General features: G+C 45.1%; 1 protein-coding gene across 5 annotated transcripts in view; it reads left to right on the top strand.

Annotated features, from left to right (window-relative positions):
• TADA2A (transcriptional adaptor 2A) overlaps positions 1 to 24,217 on the top strand; it is a 37,391-nt gene extending 13,174 nt beyond the window's left edge. For 3 of the 5 annotated variants that reach the window (XM_084822421.1, XM_084822422.1, XM_084822418.1), the window contains exons 8-16: positions 1,377 to 1,449; positions 2,969 to 3,032; positions 6,473 to 6,516; positions 7,577 to 7,687; positions 11,328 to 11,399; positions 13,043 to 13,175; positions 14,556 to 14,599; positions 18,744 to 18,817; positions 21,189 to 21,634. In XM_084822421.1, the coding sequence (XP_084678547.1) occupies positions 1,377 to 1,449; positions 2,969 to 3,032; positions 6,473 to 6,516; positions 7,577 to 7,687; positions 11,328 to 11,399; positions 13,043 to 13,175; positions 14,556 to 14,599; positions 18,744 to 18,817; positions 21,189 to 21,374 (801 nt within the window). In that variant the 3' untranslated portion in view covers positions 21,375 to 21,634. Of the gene's footprint in view, positions 1 to 1,376; positions 1,450 to 2,968; positions 3,033 to 6,472; positions 6,517 to 7,576; positions 7,688 to 11,327; positions 11,400 to 13,042; positions 13,176 to 14,555; positions 14,600 to 18,743; positions 18,818 to 21,188 lie in introns of all 5 variants that reach the window. The other 2 variants (XM_084822419.1, XM_084822420.1) reach the window with 2 other exon arrangements.
• Positions 24,218 to 25,353: the final 1,136 nt, after the last annotated feature.

Here is a 25,353-nt window from a genome sequence, read left to right on the forward strand (position 1 = left end):
GGGGGGGGATTATTATTTCTAAGTCCTGATAAGATACTAGGCTTCTGCAGAATTCACCTCAGGATGTAGAACTGGGCTTGTCACAGCCAGTTGCTGTCTGCTCTACCATAGGGAAGAATTAAATACAGGCTTTTCAAAGGACAGTTTATTTCTTCTAGCAGTAATGGCTTTATTATGCCACTGTGCTGCTGCAATATTTATTTATTTAGATATTTATATCTCGCCTTTCAGCTACACAAGCCCCCAAGGCAGTTTACAGCATAATTAAAACAAATACTAAGGGTAGAATCAAATCAAACATTAAAAATATAAAGAAACTGAGAGCTAAAAATGAGAGCAACACTAAAACCATCCATAGCAGCAAAGACAACATTAAAACAAGCCAAATCCTTGGTAGAATAAAAACAACTTAACCATTCACCTAAAGCCTAAAAATGAGAGAACTAACCAGGCTTCTGGAGGAAGGACATTCCACAACATCTGTGCTGCTGCTGAGAAGACCCTGTCCCGTATCCCAGCCAAATAAGCCCCTCAAGGGAGAGGGACATGGAGCCAAGGCCTCAGGTGATGATCTGATGATAAAGCCTGGGCAAAGTCATGTGGGAGAAGAAGATCTTTCCAATAATCCAACCAAGCACAGTGAATTGAGTCTGGAAACAGATTAGAAGCCAGGGCATCTTGAATAACACCTGAGTAATATACTCTGAAAAGCGAGTCCCAGCCAGCATCCTGGCTGCATTTTGCGCTGTGCATTTTATAACTGTGCAAAGAGCACTCTAGTGACATCTAAAGACAAATTACAAGCATTACAACACAAGAGTATTCACAGGCTCTAAACCAGACAAGGTGCACAGTTCCACCAACTCTGCACCCTCAGTCAAGCAATCAGAAACAAAAGATAGCCACATATATTGGTTGTGTAAACGTACCATTGGTTTCAGATGCCAGGTGATACTGGCTTCTGCAGCTTAAAATACAGCTTGTCTTAGCATCAGAAACCTTTAAAAAACACAGCGGTGTGGGAGGTAGCAGTTCTAACACTAGATCCAATATTGCAGTATCCTTATTGCTGGGTCAGGGGAAACATGGGGTGGAGGTTTCCCCACCCACTGTATGCTGTAAAGTCCCTTTCCATCCTGTGGCAGGTATCCAGCAGAGGAGGAAGAGCTGGCTTATGATGCAACTGTCAGTTGATCTGTCAGTCCCCACAGTTGTGCTTGATGCTTCAGGCCATTTGCTGTCTGAAGCCTTTGGTAACTGAAGGGGTTGTTGCAAAGCTCTCTGTTATTTTACTTGTCTGCCTTTGCGTTAAATGAAGGTTCCTGAGCGTTAACTGGGGATCTCCCCCCACCCTTCCTTTGATCTACTTTCCACAGGAGTTTGACAATTATGCCGAATGGGATTTAAGGGATATCGATTTTGTGGAGGATGACTCAGAACTCTTACATGGTGAGTTTTGTGTCTTTAGAGGTTAGAAAATACCTCCCACTGTTGAAAATACATTCTCGACACACACACCCCATTTTACTTTGCTGAATCTATTTTTTTTCTTCATAAAAAGAAAATATCAGCCTAAATTATGTTTGTTAGGTTTTTGGAACCATCTTGGTAGCAACCATCCTTTGAAACATTTAAGTTTTCTTTACTAGCTGGTATTTTAAAATGTAAATTTTAGTCTGGGTGATTTATTTTTTTTTAACATACAGAAATTTTAGGCCCTTTTCACATCTGCATCCCACAGTGTGGGAACCCCTCAGCATGCCACAATCCCAAACTGCAGAAGCATATTTTGTTTGATTATTTATTTATACTTATGAGAAAATCCTCCTAGGGCAGCTCGCAACATACTAAAAACATACAATTTGTCACACCAAAACATAAAACCACAATCTCAGCTAAAAAAATAAAGCATCACAGATCCTGAAATATTATATCAGCTGCACTTGAAAGCAGTATAAGCACATAAAAACCAAAGATAGCCATGTTCATCCATAAGAAAAAAATCTAAAATCAACAAAGCGCGCAATGGAATGCTGGGAGTTGTAGGACTTTTTTCCTGCCTAAACTAGGGATGTCCTTTGCTGGGAAATCCGGTTATTTTTTGGCTCAACTGAGTTCTGTGGCATGTACGACTTGCTTTGCGTCTGCAAGCCAAGCTGCAGGCTGTTCCCCGAACTCTGGGAACTTTTTTGCTGGGGGGGGGGGGGGTCTGCAATTTGCCCAAATTTCTGAGCAGTTTGTGCAAATTACAGCTAACTTGCATAAATTACAGAAATTCAGCTGCAATTTGCATAATTTGCTCAGATTTGGCTGTAATTTGCACAAATTGCTCTGAAACTTTAAAAATGAGCAAAATTCCCAGAAAATCTGTGAACTGGCCCAACTCGCTGCAGATTGAGTCAGGCACCGCAGCAGGAATTGAAACAAAGTCCAAGTGGGCTGAGCCTAGAAACACTAGTCGGACTCCACCTCCCAAATGGATTTCTCCTACATCCCTAGTCTAAACATGCATAGGATTGCACTCTAATGTATTAATTTAAAAGCAGCTTGAAACAGAAAGGTTTTCAAGGTCCTTTTTAACAATAATCACCTGATTAGGAGCCATACATACTTGCCTAGGAAGGGAGTTCCATAAACACAGAATAGCATGACCTTGTTAGTGGGACCACATGGCCCTGCTATTCATAAGCACACTCTGCTGCGTAGTATTGCATTATCCTGCAGTGGCTCCCTCCCTTATCGGGCATTCATTTGAAGGAGGCTTTATTCTGCTTCCATTGCAGTGGCTTAGAATGGTTTCTCTAGTCCCCTTGGCTAGTCCCTTTCCTGCTGGGGCCTCTACCCTTTTTTCATGCTGTGATGAAAACCGGTTGTTGTGGAGGGGATTTGGGAGATAAGCTTGGTGCTAATTCCCCATATGAGGGATTTATTCTTTTGGTCTCTTTTCTTCCCTGCGGAACTTTCACAGCTTTGAAGATTGCAGTTGTAGACATCTACCATTCTAGGTTAAAGGAAAGGCAACGCAGGAAAAAGTGAGTTTCCAGCTAATTTTTTGTTCACTCTTTCAAAATTTGAGTATGCATTGTTCACAAAACCATAATCAAGATTTTGAGTAATTGCAATTTCTAAGGGGCAGGCTGGATGTGATGGGGGGGCAACTATGCTAAGTGTTCATTTATCTATAAAGCCAGGTGGGGTGGGATCAAGTGTTAACATCACAAGGGGTGCATGGGCGAGGGGAGCTGAAAAATAAGAGTTTGAGCAACAGACGGTAGGGAGATAAGGTGGAGGAGATGGGGCTGTATGGCAGATGTTTAGGACGGGCACAGAACCTCTCTCAGCCCAAGGGCCAAAGCTCTCAGGGGCCGCGTTCCAGTGGTGGACAGGCCAAAAAATGCCAGCATATTGTGTATTAAAGCTCTTAGGGCTAGTAACTAAACTGTAGGGGAGGCATTTCAACCTTCTAAAATGGGGGAAAACTGCACAAAAGCCAGGAAGCCACCAAAATAGCAGTGATTGGGGGAAGGGGGTGGGGCCTTCTTGGGACCCCCAGAAGGATTGTTTGGGACCCTCAGGAGAGCCAGACTGGGATTCCGGGCCAGAGTTTCTGCACCCCTGGTTTAGGGCTTCTTCAGGAGATAAAAGTTGTTTCTGTGAAGGTAGGATGTTTGACAATCACTGGCGTATACCTACAGCAAGGAACCCCAAACTTGGTTGCTCTTGTCACTGCCAAAGCTCTCTTCAGGGCCCTCCTCTCCCAATAGTCAAGGTATGAAAGCTTTCCCATCATGCAGTGCACTCTCCATCCCATGCAGGAAATGGGTGCTTCACCCTAGAACTGCAAGGATATGCCTGTCCTGTAAGTGGCAACCCATCTATGGTCCAGCTGTACATCCTTAGGATATAGGCATCAGCACTCTTAATACCACCCTCCAATTACTACAGTCCACAGAAAATTATCATCGTGAACTTTGCTGCCATGAACTTGCATTCTAAGTATGCCCAATTAACAACATGCAGCTGACGAGTTGGCTAATTAACATTCTGTGTCGTTTGTTCAGCCAGTTACCTGACTCTCTGTTAGAATTATTTAGTGACTCTGAACAGAATATCTCATCATTTTTTCAAATGTGTAGTTCAAGTTGGGGTGCATTATTAAAAAGTTAACTCAACCTGAATTTTCTGCATCTCTTGTAATAAGTTCCCAAATCAGTACTGATCATTTTATGGAAAGGCCTGAATGTTGCTCTCCCCTCCCCTCAATTAAAGAAGAACTGCAGTAGAATAATTTGAAGGCACGATGTTTTTGGAAGATTCCCATCTCCCATTCCTCACCCCAAATATTCAGACATCTTTTATGTTGTGTAACAAGCAAGGATACCAGCGTAACCGAAACAACGAAGAGCCTTTCGAAACAACGAAGAGCCAACCGAAACAACGAAGAGCACCTTGAAAACTAACAAATATATTGTGGCCTACGCATTCATGGACACTGTCCAAGAAGGCTCATGCCAGAATAAATTTGTTAGCCTTTAAGGTGACATTTGCTGCAAGAGACTAACTTGGCTACCCCTCTGGAAATGGTTACAGTGTAACGGAACAACCTTTAGCTGCTATTTAAATCTGTCCAAACACCACGTTCACCCAATGTGAGATACTTTATCCCCAGGGGATGAATAATACCGTAGGGGAAAACTGCAGCTAGCTCCCTGCTCTAGACAGGCACACGAGAAATGTCAGTAGGGCAGGCAGTGACAAAATAAAGGGAACGGGTTTTTTTCCTGTTCTCTCCCTGTCCCTTGCATAATTTCTATTAGATTATAAACCATTATTTTAGACTATGAACCATCCTCCATATATTAATAGAACGGGAATATATAAAGGTAGAAAATAAATAATGAGGAGGCAAAAATAAACCGTAGCTCAGTAGGTGGACGTGCTGCAGGGAATGAAGGTGGGGAGGAGAAAGAAGAGAGGTGTGACTGGGGCATAGGATTTTGGGAGGGAAAGAGATAGCACAAGGGCTATGAGCAGACATACCCAGTGACGTTTCTCGGTTAGGGAGGTGAGCGTGCAAGTCATACAAGCAGGGCACAGTCCCTTCATGTCTGAGAATCATGGAGGCAGACTGAAAAGGATGTCCCAGACAGAACATTTAACTGCTGGTTTAATAACAACTGCACTGCAGCTTTGCCAGACAGAATAATAAAGCTTGTATAAGATTATATCATGTACACTGGAAATGTGTCTAGACACTGGTGGCTCTGTGTGGTGCCCTGGAATCTGTTTTCGGAGCTAAGCCATGGAACATATGAAGCAGAGCAGTAGTGAATCTGCTTCTTCTGCTGAAGGAGAACAATGAGTATGAGTAACATTGGTGTCCCCAAACTTGTGCTTTTACAGATGTTTGTGCTTTTCTGAGCCATCACATTGCGCCTATTTATAGAAGGTCGGAAGCTGCATAAAAGTTGCACAAATACCTCCATTACCCCCTTGGTATCACAAATAACAACTGGTTCCAAGTCTGTCTATTTATATATCAGTTGGCCGACTCCTTAATAAGTACTTCTTTCTATATCATTCCAGCTGTACTTCGTATCTGTGTAAAAGTGTATGCAAAAGGATAGCAAGCAGGAAGTTCATGGAGGCTGTTTATTTATTTATTTAAGGAAGTTCACTTAGCTTTCTGTTCTGGTAAGGAGGAGGAAACGCTTGTTCGGCCATCATACTGTCAGTTTATTTAAACCCAGGGCACTGCAGTGGCGACTGTACCTCTACAATGATGGGGACTCACTTGGGGGTAGTTTTGCTACAGGCAACCCAAGTGGATGGCTCACTGCAAGCCCGTAGAAGCCATGTGCCATCAACTGTCCCTATTTTCATGGCCTGGGTAAGGTACCCCAAGGAGATATCTAGACTAAAGCTTGGTCTAGATATAACCGAGTAGAATGAGGTAGTACGATGGACTGTACCACGCAAAGTAGGAGATCACATTTTGGAATGTGAAAAGTTCCCCATAAGCTGAAAACTAGAACAACAGGAGCGGGTTGGGCTAAAATGTCTCTCCCTGATGTACCAATTTTTTTGCTTATATAGAGGTTAGGTATTTTGTGTGTTTTTTTAACATGGATAAGAATTTAAAAATTGCACTTTCTATCCATGGTTTGGAGCGTCAACACTTCAGCATTCTAGCACCTTATCCTGCTTTATTTATTTATTTATTTCATTTCATTTCATTTCTGTGCTGCCCCATAGCCAAAGCTCTCTGTGCTTGTGAAGAACAGCCCAATTGTCCTGCTCTGAAGCAAGGTATTCCGTATCTAACTAGTCCCAACAGATGCCCACCCACCCTTTCCCTGGAAAACCTACAAGGAAGAGAACTTGCAGTTTTCCATAGATAGCTTTTCTGCAGCGGGTTGCCCGCTTATAGTCGGAAACGCTCCTAATTCAGGACGTACCTTTTTCATTACAGAATTATAAGAGACCATGGACTCATCAATCTCAGGAAGTTTCAGAGTGAGTACCTCAGTAGTTGGCCTTAATTGTCACGATGTCTAGCTAAAATTAGTCTGAAACAGTGCTATTTGAGTCACACTAGCGCTTTCTGTTTGCGAAATTACCATGAGGTCATGCTGAAGAAGTGTTACGTTAGAATTTCAGGGGTGGACAACTTGTAGTCCTCCAGATGTTTTGGCTTACAATTCCCATCAGCCCTGGCCAGCATAGCCAACTCCCATAAGCGATCATGGGAGTTGTAGGCCAAAACATCTGGAGGGCCACCAGTTGCCCACCCCTGAGTTAGGTGCTTCTGGATCCAGTGAGCGGTGTCAGAACAACAAAGCTGCGCCATTGCTGAAGGTAAGTAGGTATGGGACCTGTTCAGTCTCTTGGATGGGAGACCTCTAGGAGCCCATGTAAGAGCAACATATGGATCATCTGTTTACAAAAAAAAAAGCTAGGTACTTACAATGCACAGTATTATTGTACTGCAAAAGCATTTAATGTCCACATACCATGGTCATCTATGCCCCCTTTGACTTGGCTTTTCAGCACTCACTTGCCCAATTTGTCCTATCAGGACCTTACCTGAGTACTTGGATTCTGCTGGGTAGAAACATTTGAATCCATTGCTATTTGCAGCCCCAGTATCCAAGTGCTTAGAAAGTGGAATACCTGTGCCCAACCGCACATGTCACTACACTGCCACAGATCTTGTGTGTTAGAGGGTCTTCTACAGGTAAGTACATGAACACACAAGCAGACTAGCACCGCAGAGAAAATTTCAATGAGCATATGGAAAACCTAGGGGTTGGTCTCCCATTATGGCTTGATATGAGATACCACAGTGATTTTGATAACAGACCAGAACTTTGGAGAACCCACATGAGGAAAATGTCCAACAGATCATTGTTAACAGTAGTGAATTTTGACCAGTTCTCTCTGACCTTAACTCCATGTGAAGACTCATCCAACAGGAGGCAGCATCTTAACTCATCACATAAATGTAATCTTCTTGACTCTGTATTCATCATCCCGACTAAGAATGTAGCTTTCTATGTCCACATTTCTCTTGTAGTTCTTGAAAGAAGATACCCAAAGGAGGTTCAAGATCTTTACGAGACGATGAGGCGCTTTGCAAGAATACTGGGACCGACGGAGCATGATAAATTCATAGAAAGCTACGCATGTAGGCATCTTTTGGTCTTCTGTTCATGTTCCTCTTTTAGGGGACAGAGACGCATCAGTTGTGAAAGAATCAGGCATGAATTCTCTCTAGATGTAAGCTATAGAAAGGCCCACCCAGACCCCACCACACATTACCATGGTATATAGAGAATCGCTCTATAGAAAAGGGTAGCACACTTTTATTGTCAGCATCTGCTGGAGGAGAATGCAGGTTTTGGAGCTGTGCCAAGTTCTTAATGAGGAATGGGTGGGTGGGTAAGTGCGTGTGTGTGCGCGCGCGCGCGCGCAGACACACACAATATATATTTGGCTCTCTTGCAATTATATAGTGCACAGTTGTTTTCTTTTTGTTACTTCAGGTGATGGGCTTGTTTACAAAGCTTTTAGCACTTCAAGTATAAAATACACTGACCAGTCTGAATATTACAGCTGCTTTGATTAGAAGAGCAAAGGCAATATATAAATAGCTTAATTATAGGCTGGTCTAGGGACACAAAGTCTGTTGAAAGCTTTTGAGTTTTTATTCCCAACCTTTAAAAACTCTGACAATGAGGTCATGATGTTTTTCTTTTAGGACAAGAGGTCAGAGAAGGAAGTAGTCATGTTGATAGAAATGAAAACGTAAGAGGTTGAACGGTTCTTATCTATAGTGAACAGACATCGAAAAAAACAACCAAACCCTCTTTTCTGCTTAGTGAATGGTTTCACAAGCCCGCATATCGCAACTTCAACAGATTACTTTTGTTTACTGGCCAAAACTAGCCTTAATAGGGATGCAGCAAATACCTGTGATTTTTCATTTCCTGGAGCAAAATATTACACAGTTGTGGGTATATATCGCCAAACAAAGCAACAGTTTCTAGACTGTTGCATATACGCACACACACGTGCACACACACAGCAGAGCAACATCTTGCGCAAGATGTTTTGGAATTAACCGAATTGGACAGATCAGAGAAGCTAGACCAGATTCAAGCACAACTGCTAATAGGTCCCTTCCTCTGAATGAGGAACATGATAAGCACAAGGAAGTCACACACAGTTAAGCCAGGCCTCAGTGCCTTTAAAATGGAGGAACAATGCACAGTAATTCCAGTATCTGAACTAACATGCAACGTAATTGGGAGCTTCCTTCCCTCATGAAAAAAAATCCTACTCGGTTTTTACAGATAAGTTGTCCCAAACATGTGATGTCACGGTTTTTTTGGAGCAAGGCAGAACCCCTGCAGAAACTAGGTTTCCACACATTCCTAATCTTTAGGGGTTTTGCCATCCTCCAGCCCTACCACAGAAAGGACTTGGGGCAAAGTTTCAATTTAGTGAACATCCCAGGTATAATGGAGCTGTCATGAAGCATTGAGTCATGTTTTGCAGACTCCACAGCTTTGCCTTGAAAGGTGCCTCACTCTTCCATCATCTAATCACCCATGTAGTTTGCATAATTAATCACCTTTAATTGGCCTATCCACATTCCAACACAAGTAGTTTAAATTATTATCCTCCTAAATTTCCTCTTATTTCTGTCTGCTGAAACTCCCAATCCACATCAACATCAAAGCTGTGTCTGTGTTCTATAACAGGTACTTCCCCAGGAATGGGAGTGGCAGCTTCTGCATAGCTGTGGATCTAATTTTCTAACCCTTTCCTAATTACTTAGATAGGCGAGGTTTTTATTTAGCTCAAGTATCCTTTAACATGATTAAGTGCACACATGTTACTCATGCATCTGAAAATACAGCAATTTATAGGATGGTTTGCCTCCTTCCCTGCCCTGCCTCCATTTATTATTTGGAAGGCAAATACTAAACGATAATAATAGTGTAAAAATATTAGCATTTATATAGCACTGTACAGAGTTAAGAACATAAAACATAAGAACCTAAGAAGAGCCCTGCTGGATCAGACCAAGGGTCCATCGAGTCCAGTGTTCTGTTCACACAGTGGTGAACCAGCTGTTGACCAGAGACCCGCAAGCAGGACATAAGTGCAGCAGCACCCTCCCACCCATGTTCCCCAGCAACTGGTGTACTTAGGCATACTGCCTCTGATCCTGGAGGTAGTGTAAAGCCATCAGGGCTAGTAGCCATTGATAGCCTTCTCCATGAATTTGCCCAATCCCCTTTTAAAGCCATCCAAATTGGTGGCCATCTCTACATCTTGTGGTAGCAAATTCCATAGTTTATGCGCTGTGTATAGAAGTTCTTCCTTTTATCTGTCCTGAATTTCCCATCCATCACCTTCACGGGATGACCCCAGGTCCTAGTATTATGAGAGAGGGAGCAAAATGTCTCCCTATCCAGTTCAGAGACATTATTTCTATATTGAATTGACGTTTTAACAGTTGTATCCCTGCCTTTCCTCTTAAAAAGGCAGCTCACAAAGGAATTAATTTATCACAGTGCAAACCTAGGAAGCTGCCTTACACGAGAGCAGGGCAGTTGTCCATCTTGGCCGGTACGGTTTCAGTGGTTCAGGCAGCGAGGGGGTCTTCCCCATCACCTCCTACATGATCCCTTTAATTGGAGACACCAGGGATTGAACCAGGGGCCTTCTGCATATCAAGCAGCTGCTTCACCATTGACTTCCAATCTACTGTCGCAAATTAATATTATAGAAGTATACAATACAATAAAAATGTTCATCCTTCCAATATCCCTCTAAGGTGGGTTAGTATTATCCCATCTGTATTATGGGGTGGGGACGGGGGGCTGAGAGAGAGAGAGAGAGGTTTGCCTAAGGCTAGGAGTAGGCAACCTGCTGTCCTCCAGATGTTTACATTGTGTAAATGTAAAGTCTACAACTCCCACAATCTCTGGTTGGGGGAGATTGTGCTCATTCTGGCTGGGGCATATGGGGGTTGTAGTCTAAAATGTCTGGAGGGCACTGGGTTGCCTCCCTCTGGCCTAAAGCCATCTAGTAAGCCTGTGGCTGAGGAGAGGCCATCTGGGGGCTTCCCAACTTGCGCTCTTAGCTCCTGCACTATGCCAGTTAAAAAGGTATGTAGCAGCCTGTAATGTCAGTGCTTCGACAAGTGCTTTTCACGACCTGTCAAAGTGCTATATTGTTTTTACCTTGGAAAATACTTCTGCTGAATCTGGGCCAGATGCCTGAATTTCATCTTTCACCACCAGTATACACCCACAGACCATATAATAAAGGACACTTACAGGCCCTTTATTTATAAATACAACTCATTCTTGCCGACAGTTGCTCAGGGCACCTCACTGCATTCAGTGACCTTTCCGCATGTCACCTCACTTCATTTCCCGCTATCAGTGTGTGGGGCCACGAAGAACACGGCTTCCCCAAATACTGATGCCTACTCTCTGTCAAGATACTAGACACTTGGCATGCTTGATGTTCTGGGGGATCCAGATCCTACTCCAGATTCTGTGCAAAGAGCCAGTGTGATGTGGCGAATAGAGAACTGAACTGTTGTCAGGGAGAACTGGATTCAAATCCCTGCTCAGCTCTGAAGCAAGTCAAGCTCTCTCAGCCTAACCTATCTCACAAAATTGTTGTGAGGTTGAAATAATTTTATGTCATTGCTGTTTGAAGGAAGGACTTTTAACAAGAACTAATGCCTAACCTGTACTTGCTTCTTTTTTTTTAATTCCTCAATTATTCTGATCGGCAAACAGTGGAGTTCGAGCTGCGAAGGGAAATCAAACGGCTACAGGAATACAGAATAGCTGGGATCACGAACTTCTGCAGTAAGTAGATGCCGGTTAAGAGTGCAATCCTATGCCTGTTTAGGCAGAAAAAAGTCCTACAACGCCCAGCCAGCTGGCTGGGGAATGCTGGGCGTTGTAGGACTTTTTTCTGCCTAAACAGGCATAGGATTGCATCCTAAGTTAGCCAAAGCTGGTCTGTGGTACTTACACAAAGGATATATTAGAGAAGTCATTTCCATCTGAAACATGTTCATATGGTGACAGAGTCTCATTTCATTGTGCAGTGGGGAAAAGCAGATTTGAAATCCAGATTTGAACAGATTTGAATCCTTACTTTTTAGGGAATGCCCCAGATGATAACTGCTAAATTCTGCGGCACTGACCAGTTCTATTGGAGAATTAGCTCACTGACTCATGCACCCATGAGTGCCTTTGATCAGAGGGATACCGTAACTGCATGCCTTGTCATCAGAAGCTAGTTTCCTGCTGGAAAAACAATCTCTCCCTCTGTCCTGTCAATAGACTTGCATCATTAGGGCTTTTTGAATCTGCCCACAAGAGCAGCAGAGCCCAAAAAGAGTTTCCAAACTGAAGATATCCAGGACCCCAAGTAAGGCTTGTGTTCATGATAAATTATCCTAGGACAACTGAGCTTGAACTCACTTCAGTCTCAAACAAGAAACAAGTCAGTAATCCATTGGGAGGATGAGGGGGGTCTCGGTGACACTTTGTGTTTCAGGAAATGGATAGTGCAGAGTTTCTCTTTCCCTGCAAGTGTCATTCCTGATTCCTTATGCCAACCTCGTATTCTCCAGATGTTTTGGACTACAGCTTTCAGTATTCCTGACCATTGGTCATGCTGGCTGGAGGTAATGGGTACTGAAGTCCAAAACATCTGGAGATTTACCTACAGCAGTGCATGGGAGAGAGTGTCATAACTACACAAGTGCTGTACCATGTATACATTGCTAACTTCACCGGTGATATCAACTATGGTAAAAAATCATTTATATGTGGTAACTCTTGTTTTTTCAAGAACCAACAAGAAATGTCAGAAATCGTCATGTCATTGAACCTGTGTGGGTTTTTAAAAAATATTTACACCTGTGACTTTACCTGTAAATAAGGATGACGTGTATATTTATAGAGGGTGCTCAGCTTTGACATTTACTGGCACATAAGAGTTTTCTATGGTTCTTGTTGGGCCTTGTTCAGTTTTAAGACTTAGGGTGGTTAGCACCTTTAAGGACACTGTCAGGCAAAACAGCCACCCCTGTTTCTTTTCCCAGGCATGAGGGGTCATTCTGGAAAAAATGTCTATGCACATTTAGACAGAAAAAAGTCTTACAGCTCCCAGCATGCCCCAGCCAGCTGTGCTGGGAGCTGTAGGACTTTTTTCTGTCTAAACATGCATGGGATCGCACCCTTATTGGTAAATGTCAACATTTACCACATTTGACACTCACTGTAACTTAATTGTTGTGAACCGCCTATAGAGCTTCAGCTATTGGGTGGCACAGAAACTTAATAAATAAATAAACATGAGAACATGTTGCATTTGGGGGAGGCACAGCTGCCAGTTTTCTTGACATGGCCAGGGGGCTTGCTGTGAGAGCATAAGAAAAATACGTTGGAAAGATCATCCTGCAGCCAACAACTAACCTGGCACTTTGTTGGCACAGGTGCAAGAACATACGACCGCCTCAAGAAGACCCGTGAGGAAGAGCGTCTAAAGCGCACCATGCTCTCTGAAGTCCTGCAGTACATCCAGGACAGCGGTGCCTGTCAGCAGTGGCTCAGCCGGCAAGCTGATACGTACGTCCGCAGTAAGATTAGGGTTTGGGGTTCGTTGGTTAGCGAAACTAAGATAAATCTGGCAAGAAGTGGCTCTTTCATATATCCTGCATAAAAAAACTGTTGTGCTTGGGGAGTGAATGATGATGTAGTAGCATAAAAAAAAACAGCAACAGAATAAGTGACTGGTTGACTCTGTTTTTTTTAAGAGCTCTGTCAGCATTGCCAGAGAATAGGCAAGAATAGGGCCAAGGTTCTTCTTTGTGGTCTCTGTGCATCACACACGTGGGCTCTGCGCTGCACGGAGCCCCTCTGTGGGAATGCACAGACAACCACTCGAAGAACTACAGTGACAGGTAAGCAACTTGTCTTTCTTCCCGTGAAATTGGTCAAAGAAAGGAGGAGGTTAGCACCTTTAAGGACACTGTCAGGCAAAACAGCCACCCCTGTTTCTTTTCCCAGGCATGAGGGGTCATTCTGGAAAAAACAAAGATGAGCATTACCACCAGGACCAAGTGCATGCAGTGCTAAATGACGTAAAGATTCAGCCACCTCTCTGGCTGCTGAGAGTCAGCAGCTGTTTCCCACGCACTTTGAACCGTATCTCTGCATCCATAAGAGCCAGTAACTTGCTTTCTCCTCCTTGTGAAATCTGCCACCATTACCACATTCTAGGTTATTTACTGCACTTCTGGATGTTATGGCTCCAATTTCTACCATCCTCACTGAGGCCAACAACCAGGAGAGCTGAACATGAGGCCCTAAGCCAGGACCCCCAGAGGCAGCAGCCCTTGAGATCAAGTCCATCGAGGGTATGGCATCTTCAGCCCAAGGGTCTCTCGCTCCTTTCAGCCTGCTCACCAGTGCAGGGAACATGCCTAGAGAGATAATAGAGAGGCAAGTAAGTGCTAGGCTCTAGGGCAGGGGGCTGCCCCTCGAGGCCCTGAATTCCTCAGCAAAGAGGCAGGGTGTGAACTAGTCATGCCCGGGACATATAAGAGGGTTCGGTTGAGACTGAGCTTTCTTGTCAGAAAACGTAGTCTGCTCTGTGGGCTCTGTCCAGGGTCCTAAAACGCCTGCCTCTGACTGGCCCTGTTTGCTGGAAGTTTTGATCCTGCACTGAACCCCACTTGGCTGTTTACTGTTTGTCTTCTCCTCTGCCTCAGACTACTTGCCGGATCTTTTTCCGCCTGCCTTGCCACAGCAGGATAGTGGCAGGCCTACAGCCACGCTTACCACCCCCAGGATGCCCATTTGTCCTCTTCTCGAGGCAGATAGAACACACACTGCAGGAAACCAGTTGTGTCAAACAGCTTAGAATGCTGGGAAATGTTTCATCAACCCATTCTTGTGCCACATGAGGCTAATCTGTAATATTTTTTTTTTAATTTTTGTTTTCAGAGATTCTGGCCTGAGTCCCACAATGCCAGTTACATCAAATTCAGGTAAATATTTTTCAGACTCCAGCTGCAGTTATAGGCCTTACACATCTACCATCCGTCAGTTCCAGTGCTCTTAGAAATAGGGAAATTAAGCCATACTCATTAACAGTTAATGCATCAGCCACCTGTCCCAGTATTAGAATAAAGGATTTACTACCCTCCACTCAAACGTTCTGAACAACTGCTGATTCCTCCAATCCACTTTCCCTTCTCTGCAAAGGCACCAGAAGGCCATCAGTCCAACCCCCAAAGCAGAGCCCGTCATGACTCCTCTGCAGATTAACCACAGTGTGCTACACAGGCAGAGAGAAATACAATACATTGCAGCAGGATGCCAGGAGAATAGAGCCACAGTTAAGAAGGCAACATACAGACGCACCTCCCAGGATCACCTGCAAGTCTGACTCAAGAAGGATTTTCCCCTCGAATACATCTTCAACCATGGCACCCCATGACATGCTGCTGTACATTACAGGGCTGGGAACTGTAGCCTGGCTCCTTGGGTGTGCAGGCACGCCCACACACACGGACCTGGTTCACATATAACAACAACCCAGGGTTTAAACAACCCATGGGCTGTTGTGCACAAGTGGGAGAGAGCGAGCACCCTGCGTCCCCCGCACGCTCCCCTTCAGCCTGTGGTCAACAGTCTCTGATCAGCTCGTTCGCAGGTTGTTGAGTGTGATGTGCAAACCCAGAGAGATAGGTTGTTTAGGGGCTAAACATCATTTATTGTTGGGTTAGCCACTAAGCCCCTAATCAACTGATCGGTCCAGTTTCAGATGTCACGCTCAACAACCTATGAACAAGCAGATTGTAAGTGGTTGAGTAAAAGCAGAACTGTCTGGCACGCTGCAGGCAGCTCATCCCTGGGTTAAACAAACCATGGGCTGTTGTTACATGCAAAGTGCTTGGTTATGTGTCGACCTTGCTATTATATACGAGTGTTCATAAAGTGAACATGAGGGGCCATAGCTCAGTGGTAGCGCCCCTGCTTTGCAGGCAGAAAGTCCCAGGTTCATTCTTCAGTGTCTCAGGTAGGGCTAGAAAAACTCCTGCCAAAACCCTGGGGAGCCATTGCTGCCAGTCAGTGTCGACAATACTGGGCTAGATGGACCCAGGGTCTGACTTTGTATTTATTTTTTATTTTATTTATTACATTTACATCCAGTATGAGCCAGCTTCCTGCATTCTGCATATCTGTACAACATAAATATGTGAGAGGCCCTAGGCTGGCTGCCAACCCCCCTGATTGAAATGTAATACTTGATATCAGTGGAATTGCAGTGGGGAATGTCTTAAACTCAGTAGTAATTAATGCTGCTTGTGGATCCTCTAGATGGAAGTGAAAGGGAAGCTGCAGGACATGGGTGCTATTAAAAAGATAACAATGACATTTTTCTATTGAGAGCTCATAATCTAATGGGGCTCTTACCCATTGCTCAGCTGCATATTTCCAGTGACTACCTCTCATAGCCTGGATGAACCTCAGTGTGAGTAATGCTCTGTGATGTGTAGCTTGTTTGGTGCTGCAAGCCTCAGTGGAAAGGTTTCTCCATCATATGGTCCAGTGTGGTCCAGTACACTGCTGTCATAGCTGGGTGTCCTGGGTTCAGATCCCCCAAATAAGCCACAGATTTCCTGAACAAATTACTTCTTTAGGCTGTCCTCTGAAACATATTTGCCAGGAATTACACACCATGGACCTTAATAGTACTTACTTCCTGGTAAATACGCCCAAGTACCATTGAGCTCCATGGAGCTTAACTGCTGAGTAAATAGGTTGATTTGGCTTGTTTATACGGCTTGGTCCCGAAGGCTGAGTAGGTGACAATCAAATGCAAACGTATACAGCAAAATCGAAATAAAATTAGATAAATGCTGAACCCTCCCCACCTTGCCCCCCACTATCTGATTCCCCAGTTCTTTGAGAGCCCCCTTCCTTGGTCACAACAACCCTCTAACCTTCCCCACAATTGGGCTAGGGGTATCTGTCACTGGGAAATCCAATTCTTGGGCTCCACAGAGTTCTATGGCATGTATGACTCGATTTGTGTCTGCAAGCTGAGCTGCGGATTATTCCCCGAACTCTGGGAACTTTTTTTGTATGGGGCGGGGAGGGGGTAATTACAGCAAATTCAGCTGTAATTTGTGCAAATTGCTCAAAAATGTGCACAAATTGCAGAACGTTCCCCCAATATGTGTAGAATTCCCAGAAAATCCATAAACTGGCCCAGCTCACTGCAGACCGAGCTGGGCACCGCAGTGGAGACCGAAACAAAGTCTGGGGGCCGAGCCTGGGACGCTCTGTTGAACTCCACCCCCAAATGGATATCTCTGACCTCCCTAATTGTGGCTTTCCAGAGAGCTTCGTCCTCGCACCCCCCACCCCACCCCGCGCAACACCGTTTAATTCCTGCCTTAGTCTACTCATGCCTTATGCTTCCCATCCATCAGGTGACCACCTGGAGATGTAGCTCCCAGGTTTGTTGCAAGGACCCCAAACAAAAAAAAGATGACTGCAAAGCGGAGTGCACACTGAACTGAGTCATGCTGTTGAGCCATCTAGCCTGGCACCGTCTCCTCTGGCTTGTGGCAGCAATCCAAGTTCTCAGGCCGAGGTGTGTCCTGACCCCGCTACCCAAGATCCTTTATTTCTGGAAAGGCTGGGTGCTGAACCTGGAGCCTTCTGCGTGTGGAGGATGTGCTCATCCAATTAGCTTTGGATCTTCCCCAAAACACTGAAAGCATGATTTGCCAGGACACAGATGCTGATGCTGTGACAGACTCAGCCCATACGCACGCAGCTCGAAACAGCTGTGGGGAAAACGGAGAATAACAGTCTTTGATACTAGCTCAAATCCCTTCTACGCCAGCTCAATCTATGCCAGGGGTGGGAAACCTTTTGTTTGTTGAGGGCCACATTCCCACAGGGGTAACTTGTTGGGGGTCGAATGCCCCTCATGGCCGGGGCTGAAGCCAGGAGAGCCAAAGGTGGGCAGGGAAAGCCCTTCTCTCTCTCTCTCTCTCTCTGCCACCCCCTTCTCTCCTGTCCCACCCCCGTTTTCCTCCCTCCCAGCAGACTGCCAGGTGAGGGACGGATTGTTCTTGTGAGAAGCCTAAGCTGATCACTTGCAGAGGGCTTTTTTAATTAGGCAGAGGGTCACAGGTAGGGATGGCGGAGAATTTCTCCCCGAATCTTCGGGGGGCCGAGCGCCAACGCATTCGGCCCCCTGAAATCAGCGGTGAAATTCTCCGCCCCCCCCCCCCCCCCGGGATGGGACTTACCTTTGGCGAATGTCCCTCCTGGCGGCGGGTCCCGGCGGCGGTTCGTCGGCCTTTCGGCGGGGGCGGCAGCTGGTCTTCCAACCAGCTGCCGCCACCGCCATTACAAAATTTAAAAACAAAACAAAACCCGTGATAGGCTACGTAACGATTAACGTAGCCTATCACGGCTAGATTTCCAAAGTCAGCCGTGATAGGCTACGTAAATCGTTACGTAGCCTATCACGGGGTTGTTTTTTGTTGTTGTTTTTTACACTTTGTTTCGCGGCCGGGGAGACAGGGCACTTCTCCCCAGCCTGAATTTCGGCCGGGCGAGGCAGGAAGCCTCCCCCCCCGGCCTGAATTTCGGCCGGGCGAGGCAGGACAGCTCCCCCCCCTCGCCTGAACTTCAGGGGGAGAAGCGAAGCGCCTCCCCCCCACCGCGAAGCACCCCTGTCGAAAAGGTAAGTGACTTTCGTACATCCGTAGTCACAGGTTGCCGACGCCTGCTCTTTCGCCAACCAGTTTGATGTTCCACCGCCAACGTTGATCAAAGTTCTTAATATTCTCCTTAAAGCTGCTTTCTCAAGAAGCATGAGTTTTTGTCTTCCCCACACTTGTGCAACGACTCCACTAAACCTGCATCATGTGTATTCAGAGGCTTTCTGCACTCTTTGAATAGCACACTAGTATCACAGGTAGTCGTCAAGGCCATACACAGACTTTGAAAACCATTGATGTGAAGCCATCAGCGCCTTTTTATAGTATCCTAACTTTTTCCTTTAACCTACTGCAGCATGGGTGACAAGAAGAGAAAGAGCTGATCCTCAGAGCTACCCGTTACCCCTGTAATGTTAGTTGGCATTTTATTATCTCCCAACAGGTAGGAGAAGCGCCCCTCCTTTGAACCTCACTGGTCTCCCAGGGACAGAAAAACTTAATGAGAAAGAAAAAGAGGTAAATGGGGAACGGAGGATGACTGGAAAGGCCACAGCGTTAAAATCAGTGTTAAACTGCTGTTGGTTTTGTTTGGTTAGCAGGGGCTGAGCTCAGTCAAAGCAGTCATAACACAGTTGTGGTTATGGACATGTACGATTTGAAGCATATCACTCAAGTATCCCTTGCTGCAAGGCATAATTTGCCGTAATTCCTCTTCGTTTGTTTTAACATTTTCCATCCTAACTGCTCACAAAATCTCCAATGTTCTACTGGATTTGCCTGCAGCTGTGGGTCCTTTTATATGACGCCATTGCCAGGCGACACGCAGACGAGAAAGAACAACATAATTAACCCTGCCCATATGATTCCTACATCCATTAGTTACCAGAATTTCACCTAGAAACACTGAATCACCCTACCCCAACCCAACTGGCTCAGCCATTCTTAAACTGAGAAATGCTGGTATGCACAAGTGAGGATTTATGTATGTGATGTTTTAACATAAAGAAACAGAGTTGGGGGAAATTATTTTCTTGTTCTGAAAGAAAGGGGCCAGGATTTATAATGGAAGAGCAGCCAAGCATCTCGATGCTTGTAAAATCTTAAAGTCTCTCTTTGGGGCCATTTGATACACTAGGACTGCAATCCTGTACCCACTTAGCTGGGAGTAAACCCCCCTGAACTCAAAGGGACTTACTTCTGAGTAGACATATATAGGATTGCTCTTTTGGGTTGACGTCCTCTGCTTCTTCCAGGCAAGTACTAGAAGGGCAACCTTTTTCTTTAGATCTCTCAGCCCTACAAGACAAATCACCAGTTAACTCATTATAGTGGTGTTTCTGGTGCCTTTCAGTGTTATAGGTGAACATTCCTGTCTGCAAGGTTGAGAGGAGCTCTGTTTTCCTTAGACATTCTGTTGTTGCCTTTTAGTTCCTGCTGGGGATTCTGTCAGAGCATTTCCTTATTAAAAAGGAAGAAAAAAAAATATAGGCAGCTGGTGTGTCTCCAATGGGGTCATTATAGCATTGGGAACTTCAAAGGAGAGCTAGATTTTGGGACCAGCTGGTCTGTTACTGCCTCACTAAATTGAACAGAAGACCTTTTTGGAAGCTCTTATTTCAAGTCTCCAGCAGAGGCAAGGGGTTTGCTTTGTCATAAATGTCCAGCATGGAAGAACTCCATAGTCTGCATAGCCTTGCTCCACAAATCGTTCCTGCTTTATACAACTGGACAGAGCCAACTGCCAGTTTTGTGAAAAGATATAAAAAGGAGCGGCCTTAGTTTTGACTATGGGGGATTAAGAGACAGCTGTCCTTACTGGCATCTCTCCATCACGCTGCATCAGTCATGGCTAGTCCCCTGAGCCAGTTATATTTCCTAGCTCTATTAAGAAGCAAACCCTTCTACTCCCCTTCCAACATTCTCAAACACAGACCAGGTCTTGGAAGAGTGGGGTTTGTTCCTCTCTCCAGGGCCAGCCTTTTGTGGACATTAAATACATCCTCCTCCTTCAGAAGGTGGCAGGGAAGACAGGGGTTCCTATCACATTTTTGGAAGGTCTTTGTTACAGTTGTAAGTGGGTAAGTTATGCTGGAAGTTGTCCTTCCTGTGCAGGGCTCCACAGTGCTGTAGTACATCCTCCCTCTCCTTTCCCTGCAGCTGGAATCAGTTCCACAGATATTTGGCATTTGTTCTGATGGCAGAACTCATTGGGCCTGTTCAGATGTCACACTAAGCCATGATAGTTAGGGAATTTGCACGAACCATGGTGACTTAGCATGTCATACGGTGTCGGGGGGGGGAGGAAAAAACCTGCTACCCATGGTTCCAAAACTACCCTGGCTAACCACCCCTCTGCAGCAGGGTTAAGGGACCCTTGGGTGGCTTAGCATTATGTGTGTCGTGCTCCCTGGTGGTTAAAACGGGCTCTGGGCGGTGTACAGGCCACGACCATAGAGACAGTGGCCTAGAATATGGCCAGCACGGACTTTCTTTATGGTTGCCAGTGCATCGCGACAGGTGGAGCGGCTGTCATGTGTGTTTTCACGGTGAAAGGGCCACTGGGGTCACCAGCGGAGGCAGCAGGAGGGTGGTTACGGTGACTACGGAGAGGAATGGTTATGGCAACCACGCAACACCGTGTGGCTCCCAGTCATGTGACAGGCGTGTGCATCGTGATTACACGAACCCTTCCCCCTCCATAGTCACCCTAACCTCCCTCCCCTGCTGCATGTCTGAACAGGCCCATTGGCTTCTGCAGGATTTTGAAATACCTCTGTTCTCTGGAGTAGAATTTGATGAGTCGAAGAGCAAATGCAGCTTTGTAGAAGTAGAGGGGGGGCGAGAACATATGATGGGATGTGTGAATGACCTGTGACCATCTCTCTAGCTCTGTCAGGTAGTTCGATTGGTCCCTGGAGCCTACTTAGAGTACAAAGCGGCCTTAGTCAACGAGTGCCACAAACAAGGAGGCCTGAGACTCGCCCAGGCACGAGCCCTCATTAAGATTGATGTGAACAAGACCAGAAAAATCTACGACTTCCTGATCCGCGAAGGATGCATCACCAAAGCCTAATGGAAAGGTGGCCGGCTTTGGGACTTCTTTGGCAGCACTTTTGAATCAAAGGCCGTGGGTTTCTTTGGAAACGGTTGACTTGGAAAATTGTGACGCGCCCTCCGTGAAGATTGCCTTGTCCTTGTGCCGCTTTCCTTTTTAACTCCACAATATGTTTGTTATTATGCTGCTATGAACTTTTTGAAAAGGGTTGTGGGACGTGTAATCTATTATTAAAATATGAGTGGGCATCTCTTTCTCACACCTCATCTCATCAATATAAAAAGGGGAACTGTGGAGGATTTTTGTCTAGGTGCCACTCATGGCGTACGTACAGGACTGCAGCTCTTAGACACATTTCACGCTCAGCTTTTGTGTAGGAGAACTGGGGGGGGGGGGGGACCCACTTTCCCCTTCCAGCTTCATGTCCCTGTGTTAAAACTTGTTTGTTATAAGAAGTTCAGCACATGCTGGAGGAGCTAAAAACTGCATCACATGTTCAAATTACACCGTTCTAAAATTACACCATTCAAAAGGGGGTGAGGGAGAGAGTGTCAATTTAGAAAGATGTTTGGAGCATAATAGAGTTATTCATCATCTGTTTTGCCAGTGTCTGAATTCTGTATCAAGAATTCAGATTCTCTTTGTGCAAAATTATGCACATCTAGGATATTTATGTAAATGTGCTTGTTTTATATGAAGCGGCTCAATTTGTGTGTCGTGTTTTTGCACAACTCCCCACCCTATGAACATCACATTCAGGGTTCAAAACACAAATACAGAAGCAGGGTCTGACAAAGAGATGGAAGTATGAACAAGCCAAGAGCAGTAGCAGCACAAGGTTAGATGAAAAGCTTTGAGTGATGACTGAGGCTGCAGAAATGCCACCACCTGAATATTAGCATAAGGGCTTCTTTACACGGAGTTTTTATCCTGCTATTGAGATCGGTGACTCACGGAAGACTGCGGGCCCTTTAGATGGCACTGTTAACCTCCAGGGCATCCCCTGCACTAAAGGATCTTTATTGTTAAAAAGCTTGGAGATAATGAGCTATTAAATTACCGTGCTCGAGTTCCCTCGCATAAGAGGACCTAGACCAATGAAACATATGGAGGACTCAGATAAGGAGGAAAAGGAGGATGAAAGCGGGTGGGTGGCGAAGTGATCTTGCATTTAAAACGGAAGCAGAAAACCCCATTTTAAATGCGGGATTTTAGGCTGGTGTGATGCTCTTAAGTTTTCTATACTTCTCCTGGCAGTATGTTTCTGAGTACCAGATGCCAAAAACAAGCAATTGGGGTAACAGTCATCATTGTACCCTGTTTACATGCTTCAAGGGGGCATCTGTCTGGCTTACTGTTGGAAACAGAATGCCAGGCCTTAGTCTGATCCAGTGTGGAGCAATGAGGACTAGAGACGTGTTTTTTCACACAATCAAAATATGAATGTTCTGAAATACAGATTATGTAAACCCAGCCCTGTTTCGAAGAGGCAGAGGAACTAGAGATCAAATCGCCAACATTCGCTGCATCATGGAGAAAGCAAGAGAATTCCAGAAAAACTTCTACTTCTGCTTCATTGACTACGCTAAAGCCTTTGATTGTGTGGATCACAACAAACTGTGGCAAATTCTTAAAGTGATGGGAGTACCAGACCACCTTACCTGTCTCCTGAGAAACCTGTACGAGGGTCAAGAAGCAACAGTCAGAACCAGACATGGAACAACCGAGTGGTTCAAAATTGGGAAAGGAGTACGACAAGGCTGCATATTGTCACCCTGCTTATTTAACTTATATGCAGAGTACATCATGAGAAATGCCGGGTTGGATGAATCAGAGGGCGGAATTAAGATTGCTGGGAGAATTACCTCCGATATGCAGACGATACCACCCTAATGGCAGAAAGCGAAGAGGATCTCAAGAGCCTCTTGTTGAGGGTGAAAGAGGAGAGTGCAAAAGCTGGTTTGAAACTCAACATTAAAAAACTAAGATCATGGCATCTGGCCCCATCACTTCCTGGCATATAGAAGGGGAAGAAATGGAAGCAGTGACAGATTTTACTTTCTTGGGCTCCAAGATCACCGCAGACGGTGACTGTAGCCATGAAATTAAAAGACGCTTGCTCCTTGGGAGGAAAGCTATGGCCAACCTAGACAGCATAGTAAGAAGCAGAGACATCACCTTGCCGACAAAGGTCCGTCTAATCAAAGCTATGGTTTTCCCAGTAGTAATGTATGGCTGTGAGAGCTGGACTATCAGGAAGGCTGAGCGCCGAAGAATTGATGCTTCCGAACTGTGGTGCTGGAGAAGACTCTTACGAGTGCCCTGGACTGCAAGGAGGTCAAATCAGTCCATCCTAAAGGAAATCAACCCTGAGTGCTCATTGGAAGGACAGATACTGAAGCTGAAGCTCCAATATTTTGGCCACCTAATGCGAAGAGAAAACTCCCTGGAAAAGACCCTGATGCTGGGAAAGACTGAAGGCAAAAGGAGAAGGGGACGGCAGAGGATGAGATGGCTAGATAGCATCACGGATGCAATGAATATGAACTTGAGCACGCTCCGGGAGAGAGCGCAGGACAGGAAGGCCTGGCGTGCTATGGTCCATGGGGTCACGAAGAGTCGGACACGACTGAACGACTGAACAACAACAACAAAACCCAGCCCTGCATTACAGAGCAGTATGCATGACAGAAAAAGAGGCCATGCTTTCCAGGAAGGATTAGTGCTTCACCAGTCCAGTTAGTGAGACTGCACACTACTCAAACGCCATTTTGTTCTTTTGCTGCATTGTTTTCAAAGGCCTTAGTCTTAGCAAATAGCTTGTGATTTTTTAAAAATTAAAATCCACACGAATACCTGGCCATTACCATAGCACTCTTGACTATCAAAGCATTCACTTACAAGATACAGGAGTACCCTCTCTAAACTCAACAATCTCAGAGCACTAATTAATTAACAAAGTACCGAACAAGCCAAGGAGAAAATGGAAAATAATGCCTTGAAGAAAATAGCACAATTTGACAGGTGTTTTTCTGGGTCATTCAGCTTACTAGGTTCTCTTGTATATGGACAGCCAGTAGTCATCAACTTTACACATATCTTAATTATGGCTGCAAGAATTGAGCTACTAATAAAGTTGTCAGCTCCTTTCCAAAGGCATCTACTGTGCCATTAATAGCCATGTAATGGGAGTGAAATTCACCTGATGAATGTGTTCTATTTCACCCCATTATGCAGTGGTTGAAAGGCACAGGAAGCCTCAGGAATGGAGTTGTAATACCTAAAGAGGGCCGCTGGGACAGGGATGTCAGGATAACAGTAGGAAGTAAGATTAGAGTACCATTTTGAATCCTGCTGGGAAGGGACTAGGGATTACTTAGTGTTTTGCAAGCCACATAAAAGAATAACATTTGAGGCGTTAGACAGCTAAGGGCTCTCCATCCACCTGCTTGCAATATACATCTTTAAAATATTTGCACCCTACCTTTCCATCACCACCAGTCTGCAAGGCAGGTTGCAGCAAAAAAAAAAAAAAGTTAAAATCCATAAACACAATCATTCAATACAGTGCGCTCGCATAGAAAAGTGCACACTCGTATAGAAAACACCAGCCAAAGGCAAGAAGCAGAATAAGCCGGGCAAATAATAATTTGCACCGATAGTGTAAGCACCAAATGAACATATCTGGGGAGGGCATTTGAAAATCAACGTAACCCTTAAAAGGCCCTTCGTGGCGGCTCACCGCACCTGAGATGTGATAGTATCCGTCTTCGATGGCTTTGAAGTGGTTTAAGACATGTTTGTAGGTCTACCAATGGGTAGTAACCGTTAACAGTTAAATAATTCTGCCTAAATGGAACCTCCGTGTTCAAAAGCAACATGCTTCGCAATACCAGTTGCTGAGAGGCAGACGATCAAGGAGGGCTGTTCATGCCAGGCCTTGCCTTTGGATTTCCCAGCAACACTGGCTGACCACGGCTGGAAACAGGGATGCTGG

Source organism: Heloderma suspectum, chromosome 16 (genome assembly GCF_057233095.1).
Source record: "Heloderma suspectum isolate Gila_16-S chromosome 16, 16-S_ref, whole genome shotgun sequence".
In the NCBI taxonomy this organism is placed as follows: Eukaryota; Metazoa; Chordata; class Lepidosauria; order Squamata; family Helodermatidae; genus Heloderma; species Heloderma suspectum.